General features: G+C 41.0%; 1 protein-coding gene across 22 annotated transcripts in view; it reads right to left on the bottom strand.

Moving 5' to 3' along the window:
- SGCD (sarcoglycan delta) overlaps positions 1-18,430 on the bottom strand; it is a 517,792-nt gene that overhangs the window by 58,918 nt on the left and 440,444 nt on the right. For all 22 annotated transcript variants that reach the window (XM_013176020.3, XM_013176026.3, XM_066977269.1 and 19 more), the window contains one exon: positions 16,121-16,222. In XM_013176020.3, coding sequence (XP_013031474.2) covers positions 16,121-16,222 — 102 coding nt within the window. The remainder of the gene's footprint in view (positions 1-16,120; positions 16,223-18,430) is intronic.

Genomic DNA, 18,430 nt, shown 5'->3' with positions numbered 1-18,430 from the left:
ATGGCTACCCAAGGGGTTTTTGTATCCTTCAAAGTGATTTATTTTTGGCAATCTAGGGATTTCTCTCTTTAAAAGAATTCCTGTAACAATCTCACAAACACAGCACTTAGCACGGCTGCTTCTTCAAGATGCCTAATCAGCTGCTTTGCAGCTGAGATTCTTCTGAAAATTAAATTACACCATGTCTGCTGACATTAAAAACAACACTGAAAAAAATCTCTGAAACGTTACATATGCCTTGACTTCTTTGCCATTATTTTCTTTCCCCCCTTTTTTTTTTTCCATTGGCTTATAATACAAAGAAAAACACAGATGACATGATGAAACCAATAGACATACACATGAAAATTAAAGGCAACTGTGCATGTTGGAATTCTATTCAGTGTCCATGGGGGTAGAAAATCTGGATTTGTAATATCTGAAGGCTGCTGCACATCCACAAAACTTTCGGTGTTGGCAAGGACTTAGCGTAGCATTGCTGGCTCCCTGGGCTGGAACCTGAAAGAATCGGAGGCACCACACATGCTCAGCACCAGAAGTCCTCCGGCAAGACACTCTCAGACAACATCTGAAGACAAGAAACAGCACAGCTTGTAAAATGACCAAATAAGTCTGAAAATGCTTCAAGACCTTTGCTGCACTCTGAGATCACCCAAAGGCATTATACTGGAGTTGATCAAACGTGCTCAGATGATTAACTTGGCATCACTGGGGAATGGCTCTCCCTCGCACAAACCAAGCAGGACACAAGAAATTGCAATGCTCTTAAAGAGGAGAGCAGCAGTCCTGGGTTCTCAGCACGCTGATCGCCACTTCCCACTAGAAATCAGCCAAGCATTCATTATTTCAATTTATTTGAATTCTTCCACAGAAATGCCTAACTGCAGTGGCTGCTCGTATGCAGGCTGAGAGGCAGCTCACACGGATCTGATCCTTGTATACAGGAGGTGTTGCAGCAGCAGGACTATGGATTTGTGCTAAGTTACAACCTATTTTCTGCCTCGGGCTGCCCTAGTTATGGTCAGACTCCAGTGGTGACAGGCCTCTTTCTGAAGTGAATACACTGTAGGTATGCACAGGACCATAGAAGAGAGAGAAGTAGAAATGAAGAGAGCTCTGCTGAGGTTTAAAATATTCTAAATCATCCAACTATATAGCTACTACAGCGCTTGTAATTTTTACTCCAGACAAGTGTGCAGATCGCTGTTCATGTGTTTTCATTTTTATGGCCTTTCTGGTATGCCTACTGCCTGCCTTAAACATCTTTTAAAACTACTGGTAAATCACACCTCACTATCTATAAAAGGCATTTGAAGACAACATTAAAATTATACGGAACTGGTAATTTCTGACTTACTTTCTCTTACTATCAGCGTTACCTGGACCATAGTACAACCAGAAATAATCAGTCAGTTGGTGAGTTGAATACATACAAATTTAAGACAACATATTCTTACTATATTCTTACTACTAAGAAAGGAACAGTAATATTTTCTAGAAGTCTGACTCACCCGCGATACTTGGGTTCTGCAATGCTCACACCACCTTTTAGGCACTTTGTTACTACACTGTATTCCAAGTTATATATCTAGATATTTTTCTCCAGGAAGGCTAATAACAAGGCTATCCCTGAACATGGCTTTGAAATCATAACTTTACTTCACAGCAGGTCATGGATCACTTCTGGTATGAGATTATAGATGGCCATGACAACTTATGCATGCACATACAGCAGGAAACACAGGCAAGATCCTAGCTGAGGCCCCTGGTGTTACTGAAAATCAGCTGCTGCTAATAAGAAGAACAGAAAACATTTCCATCTGTCTGGATTGGGAAAAAGAATTCATAAGTCTGCATCCATATGCTGAGATGTAGACAATACTTATGGACACATAGACATACGCGAGGTAGCCAGCAACACAAATCAAATCAATCACAGATCACAGCATGCTATTTGCCTAATTATGAGTAACACCTCACATTTTTTATCTACGCAAAAAGCACTTTGTGAACAAGCAGATGGCATTGCTATGGGATGGCACCATCCTCGACAGTTGCAGATGCAGAGCATTTACACAGCATGCTGAAAAAATGACACAACACAAGCTGCTTCCTTGGAAAAAGATTCAAATTGAACAAGTGTCACCAAACAAAATACACGTATTTATTGATGTTCTGAACTTATCTGATCCAGCCTTTCTCCTCAAATCAAATACATGCATGCAGGCCGGGGAGCGATGCTATCTAGACATCATTAAAATCTCTTAGATAGAAGCGTCACGTGTGCTGCCTCGCACAGAAAAGCAGAGATGCAGACCAACTTGAGTCTAGTTCCAACCTGCAAACAATTTAAATCCACACAAGCAGAATCAATAGGAAGAAGCCCTGCAGAGAAAGCAATTACACTGCAAAAGCAACTATATTACAGCACGGTTACGGCTGGAAGGCAGGACGCAGAAGGCCATCCTCACTTCGGTGATTACCCACTGGAGTTCTCTTCAATGCATCTGGCCTGTGAAGTGACAAGGTTCAGCCCGGACATGTTCCTGCAATCCAAGCATTTCTGTTTCTAGGCATCTGTTACAATTATAAGGCTCTTCATTATGAGACCTGTCCTTCAGGTTTGCCATGAGCCACAGGCAAACGTTTGTCTGTGCATCAGGAAACGTGTTTGAAGGGCTCAGCGTGCTTTCCTTTTCAATAGCTTCACGGGAGCAATAATCTAGATTCCTGGAACTACAATTACTTATTCACTGGAGACTTGCCACTTTACAAGACTCAAAGAAAGATCATCTGACCATTCTTGGTAATAGAAAATGTTTTCTATTCAGGTTTTCTATTCAAATTCTTGCTTTTATATTCAAATTCTTGTTTATTTGTGGTTTGTCTTTTTTTTCTCTATTTTTCCTCTGAAGCTGCTGCAAGCACATACATTGGTGTGACAGGTTTGAAGCAGCTATAAAATGATTGATGAAAAACATATTTTGGCCTTGTTGTAGGAATATTTATTGTAGAAATATGCTGAGTTAACTCTGTAGGGGCATATTTTGCAAAATGGGACATAAAGAAAGGCTGGACCCATATCTGTGTCTCTGATACAAAAGTAATTTCATCTGTGTTAATTATGATACAGGGTTATTGGGTCACATAGACAATTGCACAGATTGGTTTTGATTCCTTTTACCTAACCACTTTGTTTCTTCTGCTGAAATGATCGATACTTTGCTTTAAGAAGGATGGTCTGTCAGTCTACACGACTAGACAGAGCCTTCCCCACAGGAACAAACACAGAGTGCCAAATCCTGACCTGCAGTGTCGTAACAGTCCATGTGTGAGTTAGTGTCAGACAGGAACCATCTTGGAGAGGAAGAACTGCAAACTTCCACCCCAGGAGAGGCAGAATGTTGAAGAGGCAAGGCAGTACTACACTTGAAGAGATAAAACAACAGATGCAGCTATGTGTGTGACCATGACATTGAATTGATTTGGAGGAAAGATGCTAAATCCTGCTGGACATTGCTACCCAGAACACATGCATCTACAGAGATAACATGACAGCAAACGTCTGACCAGTGGGACAATTGCACAAGCAGTAATAGGGCGCTCTGTGCTGAGATTTGACTGCGTCCTGCAGCTGCCATTCAATAGACACTCTTGGGTATCTACTTCAGGGCTAAGAGAGCAGAGAAATGCAGGGCATTGCCAATGAGCAGAAATACATCCCTAACCAACACCACTGGGGACCCAGGGAGTGTTATTTCAATAGCTGTCAGGCTCATAGAACGAGCAGCAGATGCTTTTTCCATGCCTGGAAGAAGATAGGAATGTTGTTTGGGGAAATGGTGAGTAATGGCAAAAGCAGCCAGAGCGATTAGGATGTGTGAAGGTAAAACAGAGCACAGGGAGACATATAAAAGCCAAGGATTACTCTCTGGGCGATCCGCAGGGTGGCTGAGCCTGTCTGGTTGTCACCACTTTTAAACAAAAGACATTTGCCTCCTGATGTTTTTATTCCTGAAGTTCTTTCAAAACTCTGGAGGAACAGAACTGATCAGTGGACATCCATCCGATCAGTGGCTCCCACCAGGACTGGGTGCAGGAAGGGTCCTGTCTGCATGCTCCTCTTTCCCCTACTTGAGCTAAGCCACACTTCCCAGATTGTTGCATAATAGATAACGCTGCAGAGAGAAACAGAAAGCCTGCTGCTCTCCCAGCTGTGTACAGCATCAAGGTTCATCATTTATAAATAACAGTTGGGATCTTAAGAAACATATATAGCGAATGCCAGTTTACAGTAGTAGCTGGGGATTTCAAGAATGTAGTAGCAATACAGATAGAATAGTTTGGTTTGAAGCAACAGTAAACATGAATTAAAAGGTGCTCCTCAAGCCAGCAGCATTGACAACATGCATGCCAATTGCCCTATATGGCCTTTATTTTATTTAAATAATGAAGGATGTTCTGTGAAAACATGGAGGGGATCAGCTTTGAATACTATGCCATAGGAAGCATCAGAGGAAATGTCTTCAGATTCACCCCATCACCTCACTGAATTACAGCCACAGCTCTCTGGAAACCAAAGCACTAAACCAGCTCAGGTTGATCACTTCCTCTTGAACTTTTCCAGCAATTAGTGTGCATTTGGGTTATGGATTATTTGGCCATTCCCTGCGCGTTGTACACAGAGGTGAATTCACATCAGTGTATCTGCTTAAAGGAAGATATGAATTGCTATAAGGTGGTGAACAGCTACATCCACTTTGTACTTCTAACCTGCAAAATATGCCTAGAAAAATAATGATTTTAAGAAAAACAATGAGTTGTTCACACTCTTCGAGACCAACCTCATCAAATGAAAGACAACAGCTTTCGGCTAGAGAACTGTAAGCCTCACTAGAGAGGTATGCTTGTTCTGTCAGACAAATGACCTCTCTTCTCCCTTCAATCAACCTGATCGTCTGTAACTTTATTTATTTCTCTGCTTTTAAATATTGATGTCTTACAAAGCTTCTCATTGGAAAAAACACATCTTACTCTTCAGCTATAGTGCCTTGGGCTGCAGTCCTGTCAGATCTCATCCAAGAGGAAGGCTCAGCTTGTAACAGTACTTGGAAAAGACAACTTTCCAGGCACCGTGAAGAGTGATACGGATGATTCAGTGAACAGCATGTTTCTCTCTAAATCAGTCACCACCCATTCATGGTGCCACGGGCACTTTTTTGCAGCTGCTCTTGGTTTCTTAGCAGAGAAACAGAACTCAGATATTAACCACTTTTATTCATTAAATGCCCCATGACAAATCCATTTCTTGTCTAAATAAAGAGAGAGACAATGGAATGGTATATTGTTTTGCTCAAGGAGAAAAAGAACTAGATGAGCAATATCAAGCTGTAGCTGGAAAGAAAAAGAAAAAAGCCTGGGTCATAAAAGCCGCTTTCTTTGCAGAGTTTTAAACTACAAATTAAGAATACAGCAGTGTCCAGCATTGACTAAGACACCATGGAAATCTTGGTGTGCATTTACTCTCATTTTCATAACAGAGATTTAAAATTTTAGCATTGAATCATTTGGAATAAACCTTAAACAAAACCTTCCCTTCTAGACCATAACAAAGAACTTTCTAAAGGAAGATGTCCTCCAATGACTGTAGTTTCCACGCCAGCATCCCATACAATAGTCAGCATTCCAAAGGGGAAAGCTGCTCTGTTCCATTCGCTCCCTTCCAGAACTGCCCAGCTCTCCTTGTTAGTGCGCTCTTCACCTGTTCTCATAGTTTCAGTAGGGAAAGAAATGCAAAGCTGCATTACCCGAAGCTCTCTGTGGTTCTTCATCCTATCTGTAACTCCTACATAACATCTCATGCCCTCTCACTGCTCACGCGTGCCTCCATTCCTGTAGCCTCTCCAGTCTTTCATCACATCCCAGCAAGACAGAAAAGGGCTGGGATTCCACCCTGAAGAAGGGAAACTGAATTTAGAGACACCACGGCTGATGCCACAGGGTAATCAATTTACAAGGGAACTGAGTTCAGGGCTCCCAAGGCCCAGGAACGCATTTCAAGCACTTCACTAACCCCTTTTGCTTACAGACGTCCTTAGAAGGGATGTTTCTGGGGGAAGTTGCATGGCAGCGATGCAGTTCAGCTGATGCTATCTGGGGAAACTTAGTGGTGGGAAGACAAAAGCCACAGACACTTTTGCTCCACTCCTGCCCAGGAAAAACTCAAGGTCTGAAAGAGAGGAGTCTCCTGTGATTCCACATAAGGATGGCAAACTAGGATTGTGTCCTCACAGACAAACAAGGAAGAAATGCTGTGAGCTGGAACACCTTGCATTTTCTTCCTGTTCCATAGGTTATTCCCCTTCAGAGAGAAATGAGGAGCAAGCTACCTGTTAGTGCTGTGTGTGACCTGCCACAAAAAGTTATTCCACCTTTTAAGACTAAGCTAGGAAAAAAAAAAAAAAGATAACCAGACTTGCCTCAGAATTACAGCAAATCAAGAGGAAATCATTGGACATGTGACTCTTTGTACTGAAAGCCTGCAGTCAAAAAAATAAGAAAAATAAGAAAAAAGGGCATCATCTTGGTAACTGTTTTCCATCATCCATAAGGATTTTTTTTTTTTAAACCATGTCAGGTTTTATTTGAAAATATCTGCCAGCTCTATCACCACACTCTTTTACGCTTGGGGCACGTGACCTATTAAATGATCTATTAAAATGAACATGCAGATGGACACAGGACTCCTCACACAACTCCTCAGCTCCTGTAGGAGCAAACGAGCAAGCCATTTGGCTCACCATGATCCCCATCTCCTGTCCCAGTCTCGGTCTACTTATTGACACCATAAAACCCTTTGGAAAGGCCTGTCTTCATGTTTGCACAGTGACCAACATGATGGACTCCTGCCAGTAGCTTCACACTGCCACTTACATGCAGTGTACGTAGAAATTATAGGGCATAATCCAGGAAAGAACACAACGTATGGTTAGCTTTATACATGTGAATAGCCTTACCAGCATCAGTAAAGTAACATACAATTGTAAATTATACACATAATTAAATATCTGGTTGGATTGAAGACTAAATCAATGATTCATACCAGAACACCCATCTCTTAGACTAGGCTTACAGCCATTTTTATCACGCACGTACAGCAGCATCCTGCATTCCAACACTGTGCCACTAACGTCAGCATGGGAGCATCCGTTCCTGAAAGACGCTGGTGCACATGGGAGCAGACAGCCAGGCACAGCCTCAGACAAATAGAGATCAAAAATAGAGATGTTCCAGCCAGGGAGTTGTTAACAGCCAAAGAAATCTCACTTTTACTTTCAAAAGAAGCAAGTCAGTTTTCCCAAGAGCCTCAACCAATTTGCCCTAAAAGAATAGGAGCAAATTCAGAGTTGTTCTCGTTTTTACCCTGTGTTCTTCTTTCTCCAAATCTAACATCTGTCATTTAGAAGCAGAACAATCAGAGAAACTCTTATTACTGGCAAAGCAGCTTGTAAATGAAACCTGGAAGGTCTGATTTTCCTTTCCTGTTGCAAATCAAAGAGCAGCTAAACTGAACTGTCTGTAAAACCAGTGGTGTGTGCCTGCACTTGCTAATGACAGCACAGCTCATCTTGTCAAGTAACACTTGCCTTAAAAAATACATAACTTTGCTTCTGAAATAGTTTTGATCAGCAGAAGAGTTGCAGAAGTGTTTGCTGTCCTGTGGTAAGAGGACATGAAGCTCTGCTATTGAGACTTCCTGGAAACATCAGAAAAAACCATTCTGTTTCTTTATAATTGGCTCTCACTATTTGTCTTTTAGTGCTTCCTCAGTCCTTTTGTCTCTATCCACACTGTACGAAGTTTTATTCTTTTTTGATTTTTAGTATTAAGAAGTTGTTTATATACTTCAGCGTTTCCAAAGCAGCCAGGATCCTGATTGTCAGCAGTGCTGTCTAGACATAGTAAATCCTTATACTCAAGGCCTTTGCCCTTGAGAGAGAGAAATGCAGCAGTACACAACCGCACGTTTTTCCCTGAGCAGTTTCAGGTGCTTTGTAAGGCTTACTTCTTTCTGAGTCTACAGCTTGTTAAGACAAAAGTTGGATCAAGTTTCTGACTGAAAATTCAAGACTATCCAAAAATGCGTTCAATCCCAAACATTGGTTCAGGTCAGCTGTAGTCAACAAGAGAAACACCGCTTCTCTTTTAACAGTAATGCCTGTCTGGCAATAAAAGTAAGCAACAGACAACCCATCATTGGTAGATGAGACTGATGCATCCCACACTCATAAAACTCCCAGTAAACCCCTGGTGCTACCCCCCCCCCCCCCCTTTTTAAGCATAAGAGTAAATTTAGAAAACTAAGAATGAAGGACAGCACCTAGAGTTATATGTGCCTACAGGAATACTGACAGGCCACCATAAATGGCTAATTAAGAAAAGGGAGCTTCACAGCAGCTTTGCAGTTAATTCATAGAGGTAGCATGCAAATTTGAGATGCCAAACCTAAGCTGAACTAACAGACACTAGAACCGTTGGGCATGTTCGAGGACAACAAGAAACTACCTGCCAAATTCATTCAGCTCAGCCATTTTTTCTTTCAATTTTAAAATCAATAATTCCATGTATTTTCTTTTTCCTTTTGGGGGAATAAACTAAATCAAATGTTTATTCCCTTTTAGGTTCTAGTGCCTGCACTCCCGTCTCAAGGCTCACGACTCAGCTAAAAACACATCAGCTGATTTGCAACATTTCTGTGGAAATACAGCCCTACCACACAACTCGGTCCCGCTGTCATCCTCTTCATAGCTGAAATGCAAGCAATTTTGGGGATCATGGTAAAAATGCAATGCGAAAGCTTAGAGACCACAGAGCACCCAGCCTTAGCTCAGCAGCTCACTCTGAGCTGTGGTGCACATCGCTGGTTTTTATGACTGCAGAGTCCAGCTGCAAATGTTGAAAATGAATAGGAGAAGGGAATCAGATCAGAGCAGCAAACCAAACATGATCTGAACAGCTCCCCTCTCTTCACACAAGCAACTCAAGCAGAGAAATTTCACCTGTCAAAGAGAAAAAGTCAACAAAACAGAGATCATTTGGGAAATTCTCCCTCTCCTTCTTGTTTGGCTTTGGGGCTGTAACTAGCCTGCATCAAATCCGCGGCCCAAACTTCCAACCTAGAAGACAAAAACCCCCGACTAGAAGTGCTTATTCAGCTTATGGGTTCAGATACTTCTGCAAGGACCATACTGGGTTTTCTGGACACAAAATTTCTAGGGTAAGAAAGTACAAATGTACGGTTCCCAGAGCTAGCTTAGAGGTGTGCCCACGATGAAAAATATAGACAAACGCTGAGGTAGGTAGCCCACTTGGCACAGCTGATTGACTTTAATAGGTGTTGATTACGCTGCTCATATTGCATGAAATTAAAATGCTTACAAATGTTATGAGCCATTACCCTTCCATTTAAAAGAGCTTATGACATGTTAGCAACATTTAATGGAATCCTTTTCAAAATGCCATGGGCAGCCTCCACGAGATTTTTGCTTTGAAATATAAGTTGTAGGGTCATTCCAAAAAGTTTCTTCACTTCAGAGGTTCCTCTATCTCTCTTTTTTGGGCTACTCAAACACATTTTGCAGCTGGTGAGATACTTCAGCTGCCTGTTGTGCTCTCAGTATGCAGCATATAACACCAGCTCATTAGACAAACCACAGGGAACACACAAAGCAAGATTTAATTCTGGTGTGATTGGAAGTACCCCTTCAGCTATCCTACAAAATTTCCTTCAAAATTCAAAGTTAGGAAACTTTTGGCCAATATTACTATGAAGCTAGAGGGAAATATTTTCACAGCTGCTGTAAAATTTGTTTAAACTTCCACCTTTTTAGCACACTGGAAACATCACGGAGGCACTAACTGCCCCCAGGGTTCCAGGAAAACCAAAGTTCAGTCTGAAGTAGGATCTCTGGATTTTATTGCTTGAGAATTAAATTTATTAAGAGCAGAGCATATCAGTTTTATAAATCCTAGTGGATGCTTACAGCCTACTGCCATACAGAGACTTGAACGTGCTTTGGATGGCGATGGTACCTGTGCATCAAGGGAGGGTGCTTCTACCAAAATGATGCCTTTAGCAAATTGCTCATCCGCTTCTGTTCATTTTTACTGTTTTGCCCCTAAATACGCTCCCTTCTCTCTGTTCATAGCTAATGGGTAAGAAAGACTTAGATTGACCAAACAGAGAGAGACTTTTATACCAAACTCACGCCGGCACTCATTCTAATGACAAGGTGTTTGGAGCGGTGCCACAGCGGATGCTTAACAAACTCTACAGGGAGAACATGAGGTGGCCAGGCAGGGCTGCAGACACTTCCTTTCGTTGGCTGTGCCATCACTAGCAAAATTGTGCTTTTTAAAAATTTTCTAGGGCTTTTAAACACTATTTTAAGATCTGCTGCCAAAAATCAACTCAGAGAAGCAGAAAGCTTTGAACATATAATTAAAGGAAGTATCATGCTTCAGAAGTTGACCTTGGATAGCACGAGTTTCGCGTACCTGAGGCAGTTCCTTCGTCCCTGAAGTCACAACGTCAGCTGAACTGCCCCAGAGGCAAATGCTGGGGGACCAACACCTCTGTCAGCTGCCAGGCACACTCATAACACGGTGTGCATAAGAGAAGATTCTTCCCTTCTCTGAAGAACTGGTCACTGAGGGAATAGCTAAATGCTGACAGGAGTAATGCCAAAGAGCTGGTGGGAGTGCGCGGGGACTGCTAAGTGGCAGCAGCATGGTGAGATAAACTTCATTTCCACCCTGCCATGGTTTCAGCGAGCGTGCTGAAATCCTTAAGCACTCCGCTAGACCAAATCATCAGGAACTAATTCAATATCCTTTTATTGCTCTGTAAACTCTGACAAGGGAAAAAAAAAAAAAGGCATTATTCCATCCCCTTCCTCAAAAAAGCAGCCTTCTTTCATGTTATCTATCTGAGCCTTTACTGAAAGCTTGATTTCTACCACACAGTTTGAACATCTCACAAAGTTGCAATTATCTTGCCATTTGCATTGCCTTACCTCATGGGTAAATGTTGCTTTCTAATCCCAATTAGTATTTTATACTGTTTATAAATATGTATTTATGGCTGTGAGGCAGGTATACCCCCACAGAGGGCACATGTCATTTTGCAATCCAAATACATGGTTTATTGTTTTTCAGTAAGTATTTTTAGCTTTGGGGCAGGTAGACCTGCAGAGTAAATAATACAAAAGAATACCTGCATTACAGAATTGCTTCTGTGCTTTAAAACTACACCACTCTTCTTCCAGATTTGAACAGAGAGAGACAAGTACATTGGCAAAATAATTATTTATCAGTCTTAAAAGTTTCCTTCAAAATTTCTATCATTCAAATACTGGCTGGGGAAAATGAAAAGTAAAGACAAACATATTTTATGCACTCACTAGTCTAGCTTTTATGCTGATGAGAACTTACTAAACACCAGTAAAGGGAATAGCAGTTATCAGTCCTAATTCACAACTGTGAATTCTTTAGGCCAAACAGATGCCCTTGCAGAATCACAGCCAAGTGCTATGACAGGCCCAGACCTTTTTCCATGGCAGTTACTAGATATTTCATTTAGCTTCAAACGGGACCAGGTTTGCTTCAACTGAAAGAACGTGGTTCTCAGTGGCACTCTCAGTGCCTGGTCCCAAGGTGCTTCCCACAGTGAGCAGGACTGGGACCTCTGGCATTACCAAAAAAAAGGGAAAATATAAAAAGACACTTTACTTTGCTACTTTGCTCCATTATTTTTTTTTCTTTAATGTATGGGATTCTGCTTTTCAATTCTTTTTTTTTTTTCCTTTTTTTTTTTTCTTCCAATTGATTAAAATAACAGGAAGCAGAACTTCAACATGAAAATGGAAAAATACAGTAAGGGCAGGACCCCAGTCAAGCTTTATACTGCAGATCTTGATCAGACAAATCAATGCTTGAGAGTAATCATGTCTTTAAAAGGATACAGGCTAAGAGAATTTAAGCCTGGGTGTAAACATTTGCAAACCGAGGTTTCTTTCTTCTATCTTTGCACTTGAAACGAACACTGAGAGGGCAAAAACATCCTAAACCTGTCAAAGCAACATCTTTCTCTGTTTCCTAAAGCTGAGATTATCATCTCATTGGTTGTCACACAGTTCCTGAGAGAAGTAATTCACTTGATTTTCCTGTATAATCTCAGCATATATCTATTGTTATCGGAATTGAAAGTATACATCGCCTGCTGCCTTGCCCCTTTTAAGTTACTTACAGTCCTGGAAGTGGCAAGCTTCAAAGCAACACATTTACCCCAAAGAAAGCTAAAACTGCTTATAGTAAGTTTCAAGGAACCTACTAGTTAGCAGCTCTTGTTGACAGAAGCAGGAAAATTTCCATTTTAAAATTTCAATTCAAATTAAATCAGTGAAGACTGCAGACCACAAAACTGTTTCTATTGCTTTCCAGCACATAAAATTAACAGTTTGTGCTGGTATGTGCAACTTTCAGTCAAAGTTTGTTTGATTTATAAGTGAGCAGATGGTTCACACGATAGTCCACAATAAATTACAACAGTTAGAAAGACAGCTACATTTTGAGAGTGACAGTGCAGCTGAGCTACAGATGGGTTTATAGATGACCCTTCCAATTTTTAATAATCTCCATAATTTATGTGCAAGTAAAGAAACGTGAGGATTCCTAATGCACCTTCTTGACTAAGTACAAATCACTTTTATTTACACAGGCAATACTTCATGGTCCAGTTAACTTCCTAATTAAAGGCAGCAAGATGCTCATGTTCCATGCAAGTGGCATGGAAAATACTGTTTACTGTGCAATATGTTCAGCTGGGAGTTTAAGATGCTCTGATCACTCCTGGAAAAGTGAATGCATCTATCTTGTTTCTTTAAAACAAGACTACAAGGGTGCAAATACTGCTACCACCAGTTACTATTCATTACTCTCCAGATAAACTTCAGGCTTGTGTGATAACAAGGCTGTGTTTATTTGCAAGCTCTCATGTTTACCAATAGGATCCTAATCCAGGAGGCACTACAAACCATGCGTTACTGAGCCAGGACTCAAAACAAGAAGGGTCTCTGTTCCTGTTGTTTCCTAAGAGAGAGGTATTTGGGGTCATTCTTGAAGGGGTGAGGGAAAAGGTGAGAGCCTGGCGGGTCATTGCTGGGACAGGAGGCAGCGGTGATGCAGAAGTAAACTGGCTGGAAGTAGCTTTTAGCAGCCAGTTCAAGCCTGGGATTTTAAAGCCCGCATCTCCAGCATAGGACCAAAACACTTTGGCACAATTCTTCTGCTCGTATTTTTTAAGAGAAGGCCAAAAAGATACCTTTATTGGTATCATAAATTGCATGCCACAGTACCACAAGTTTGTTCTTCCCAGATGTAATTTCAGTTGCAATGAGTTGTCCTTCCAAAAGGAGAGCAGCTGAAAGCAACCACTCACTCCAGAAGGTGATAAAGGGCGTGGTACCTGCTACAGCTCTTTAAAGCACAAATCATAGAAACTCAGAGGTTCCAGCACAGCCACAGTCTCTCGGGATGACACCTGAGGAGCTTTTCCTCCTGCCTATGCTTTGGTCTTCCCTTCCTTCTGAACTAGTTTGAAAAAGAGAACCATGTGAAGTGAAAATCCAAAACTATCTTTAAACCTGAAGATATGGCACCTAGCCATATGGCAAGTCTGTGTGTATATTAATTACCACTTTCCTGGGACTTAGTGATACAGAAGAGGAGAAGAGGGATCAGTGACAAATTCGGGCTTGCACCAATTATTAGAGTTCATTAGAAAACCCACTCCATGGAGGTCAGGTCATGGAATGGCAAAACACAATTCCTTCCCTGCCATTTCCACCAATGCCATGGAGCTCACTGAGCCCCTTCATCTACAACGTAGAACAACACCAAAGTTGCTATTTTTTTTCCTGAAAATCCACTGTAAATAACCAGTGTCTGAAAGACTTTTGAGCTTTAAATAAAACCATTATCTATTACCGCACGCAACTCTTTGTTTAATTAAGCATAAGAGAAATACTATATGCCAGCTTATTTCTTAGATATTCTTTACTGTGATTTGTCATATTGTTTCTGTTACCCTGTGCACATTTAAAGCCATATTATGCATTTCTGAAAACCCAGAGAAGATTACTATGGTATCAGTGTGGATATTCATCAGCACTTGTGAGTGCTGAGTTTGGCACTTTATTTTAGCAATACTCATCAAGATGAGGAGCTCCTTCTATGCTTCCCTCCAAGAAAATTCTGGGTCTTACTACTGTGCTTTAAACAAATAAAGCTTTAGTTATTTAATAATATTTTTAGAATAGACTTTAAGTATCATCCTTTGAATGCAACCCTTTGATTTGCTTACTGGAGGCCAAATTCACGCACAGCACAAGGAAGCATAATTTGACTGAAATCAATAGAATTGTCCCTGTTGCTCCCAGTCCATTAATAATTCCAGAATTGTTGTGAGCAACCAGAAAGCCAGCACAGGCTATTCCAGTTTAACTCCACTAAGGAGTCAGAGAAACTACACACATGGTTTATGCAACTAAATAGTTAATATAGCATCCAGGATTCATCTACTGAAGTCAGCAGAAAGGCTCCTACTCACTAGGATGTAGATCAGCCTTTTCTGGCTTGCGACTAGACCCTTATCACGGCAACAGCAAAAATAAGACTAATTCTGGAGGATGGATAAAGCAAGGAGCACACGGAGCCCTTAACTTATATTTGTTTTTCCTTGCATTCATTAAACTATCAATGATGAGGAAAGTAGTTTTATAACTTCAAGAAAGAGACACCTTTTGTCCCCCCACCTTATTAAAATGTAAATCAGTACAATGGTATGTAAACAGTAAATTCCCAGTAGCAAGAAGGGGTTCTTAGTTCTCTCAGTAATCAAATATTATTTTTAGCCATCTAACTAAAGAAAAAGAAATGTAAATAGCAATTCTTCAGTCTATTTATCAAATTGAGTGCTGCACCTTTTCCACACACTTTACCTTAAAAAGTGTATGACACATAAGGTTTTATAGTTCTCTTTTAATTTGGAGATGAAAACATTTATAGATACAAACGTTTTCTCATTAACTTTTCTTCCTAAAATGATTATGTTTGTTGAAATCAATTCTTAGCCATCTTAGAGAGGTTACAACCTTCAATAATTAAACAGGATATTGTATTGGATGTTATGTTGATTATTCTAGAAGTTCCAACTTCTACAAGACCACTGAAATGCTGAGATAAAAGGATGTTAACTATTTAATTAGCCACCTGCCATTGTTATCAAAATGGAAGGTTGGTATCTGACTCAAATTAACACTTCAGATCAGGAAACAAGATAGATGACATTTTCTTAGGAGGATCCTGGAAACCATATGTAATCTTTTCAGTTATGTTACAGCTGCTCAGGACAAACAGGATTGCATTAGAAAGAACAAAAGGCACTAACAGTCAATGAAACGCTACCACAAAAATGCTATTTCAATCACACTTGGGTTCTTTCTCATTTTCAGTTTTTAACATCCTTGCCACTTTTGTCAAGCAGTCTCACTGAGCAGCGTTGAATTTTAACTGAACATAATTTTAAGACACAACATGAAATAGGACTGAGCACATAGTATGGGCTTATTGTGACAGCTAACGGATCAGGCTCTTCTGCCAAGGCATCAGCTCTCTGCAGAGAAGGACTAACTTTAAACGCAATCTGGATTTCACAACTGCCTGCTATCTCTGTACCTCAGAAATATTAGGTCTTTCAGTTGAGCACTGCTTATGATTTATCTTAAAGGGAGACCAAAAGACAATGTGAAATCTCAGTGGTCCTGGGATAATTTAAACTGTGACTTACACAAACTAAACCCACATACATCAACCTTGCAACTGCCCAGAGGATATTGTGTCTTGATGAAGTACCCAAGGGACACCCACTGTCTCTCTCCCCAGATTACATTTGTATAGAATGACCAAAGTAATTTATCCGGTAACCGTATCACCCTGCCACTTCAAGGTTCCTTACAGTTAGGACTACAGAAACGTGATTATTCCTTTCCCGACAACTTACTGGTCTTGACCGGATTTCTTTGGCGTAGAGAGGTTTCAAGAATTCTGAATCTCCTTCCAGCTTCAGACCCTTATCCGTGATTCTCAGGTTGCCCATTCCATCCTAAAACACATACAAAAAGAAACAACCCCATTAGTTACAATTACTAAATTCATCAGGCTGACAATAAATGAAAGATTTTTTTCCTGCAGAGGAGAACACGTAAAGCACTGGGAGGCACTAGAGAATGCAATTACTTGTGTTATCCTTTCAGCTCTGTTTCTGTGAAAAAAATAAATCCATTCAGAGCAATCTGCAATGCCCCCCAGTAAACCATTTACACAGATGAAAGATGTTCTTTTAAGCTAGTCATCTCTACTCAAAGAGATGCAGTGATGCTCTGCTTTAACAGGAAACTATTCACTGGAATATTAACCGTGTGCCCGTATATTAATATACCTTCTCATTCATGACAAATCCATACAAAGAATATGTGATTAATTTTACTGAACTCCATATGGAGAATGTGTGATTAATTCCACTGAACCGACAAAGTAAGTTTGGGCTACGTAAGATACTGCAATAAAACGTGGTATAGAACCTGACCCCCAGTGTTTGGGGAAATCTCTGCAAAATATGGACTCTTTGGTGTGATGTCCTTAGGGCTTATGACAAAAAGATGCGGAAAATTGTTGATTAGTTTTAAGTCTCACAGGCTTTCTTGTGCTTTCAATGTTGTAAAGACACCACATAGCTCGATCAAAATATACATTTCTGCAAATACGTGCTCTGGGAGAAGTTAACTACACAACAGGAATATCTTTCTAATGGATTGTTCTCTTGTCTTGGGCTAAATTCTGACTTTTCTTTCCCAAGATGATCAGGTTAGGATTTTAGCCTTCCCTCTGCTTCTTGCACAGCCTGAGCGCATCCCAGCAATCCGAACATTTGGGTCTCCTGCCTTTCGAATAACCATTGCAAGGTTCCAGCGATCGGGCATTAAGTGACAGATGTAACATGCATCTCTCTCCTCTCCTCATTTGAGGAGCTATCAGCACTCCCCAGCTCCGCACAGTGCCAAGCTCCCCCAGTCCCCACTGCTCCCTGTGCTTCAATGGAAGAAATCTTCTTGACAAATGACGTGAAATATTGGCTGCAGGCCTCCAGCAGATGACTGCAAATAGTCCATTTTCTTTAGAAATTGTTTAGTTATGGACGTCCAGGATGTAATGAAACATCTGACAAACCATAATGGCAAACAAAATATATGTCAAAATTGCGTATGAGTTTTTCTTACAGTTTTTATGCAATAAGACAGGTATATGGATACATTAGCAGAGAGCAGAATCGGGCCAAACGAAAAATATTTCACCTTTAGCTTGTAAGAGAAAGTCACAACTTTTAATAAGATGTGGGACTTAGATTCATTTAGGCTATAATTGTTTAGAAAGGGGTACGTGTGTGTTTAAGAAATGTGATGCGTGGGGGGAATTGCAAAAACAAATATAATCAAAACCAAATCTAATGCAAGGAATAGAACAGAACGGAACAGTTCAGTTGGAAGGGACCTACAAGGATCTGAAGTCCAACTGCCAGGGTTAACCAAAAGTTAAAGTGTATTATTAAGGGCATAATCCAGATGCCACTTTAACGCTGTAATGCATGGGGCACCAAGCACCTTGCTAGGAAGCCTGTTCCAGTGTTTGACCACTCTCACGGTGAAGGAGTTTTTTCTAACATCCAGTGCAAGCCTCCCCCGGTGCAGCTTTGTGCTGTTCCTGTGCATCCTGTCCTTGGTTCCCAGGGAGAAGAGACCGGCACCTTCCCCTCCTCAGGAGGTTGTAGAGAGCACCAAGGTCAGCGAGTGAATCTTGAATGCTTTCTAATCCAGCTGCAAAAACTAAAACCCATCTACCTCCTCCTCCTCATGCTGTGTGTGCCCCTTCAGCTCGGCAAGAGGAATCAATCCCATTAGAGGTGAATGACTAACCCAAAGAGACTTGCATAAACCACTGCCAAATGATGGGAATTTTGAGGGATACAAATCAAAGCCCTAGCACGTCTCAGCAGTGATGCTGGTCACTTGCCAGAGGTTCCCCTGTTGCAAGAAGTATCGCTCCCAGGGTGTACCCTGCCAAGCAAAGATTGCTTTTGCCACAACGTGATGTCTCACGAACAAAGGCAGGCTCAGGAGTGCTGGCTGATGAACTGACCGCTGTCATATCATTTTGAATTGAAAGCTCTAAGTGAACTTTAAATAGAGACATATGCTGAAAATGCTATTGATTGCTGAAGGGAGGGGAATGAGAGATGGGTCATAAAATGCCAGTT

Source organism: Anser cygnoides, chromosome 14 (genome assembly GCF_040182565.1).
Source record: "Anser cygnoides isolate HZ-2024a breed goose chromosome 14, Taihu_goose_T2T_genome, whole genome shotgun sequence".
Classification (NCBI taxonomy): Eukaryota; Metazoa; Chordata; class Aves; order Anseriformes; family Anatidae; genus Anser; species Anser cygnoides.
The sequence above is the reverse complement of the archived record's forward strand: the minus strand, read 5'-3'. Positions and strand labels throughout refer to the sequence as shown.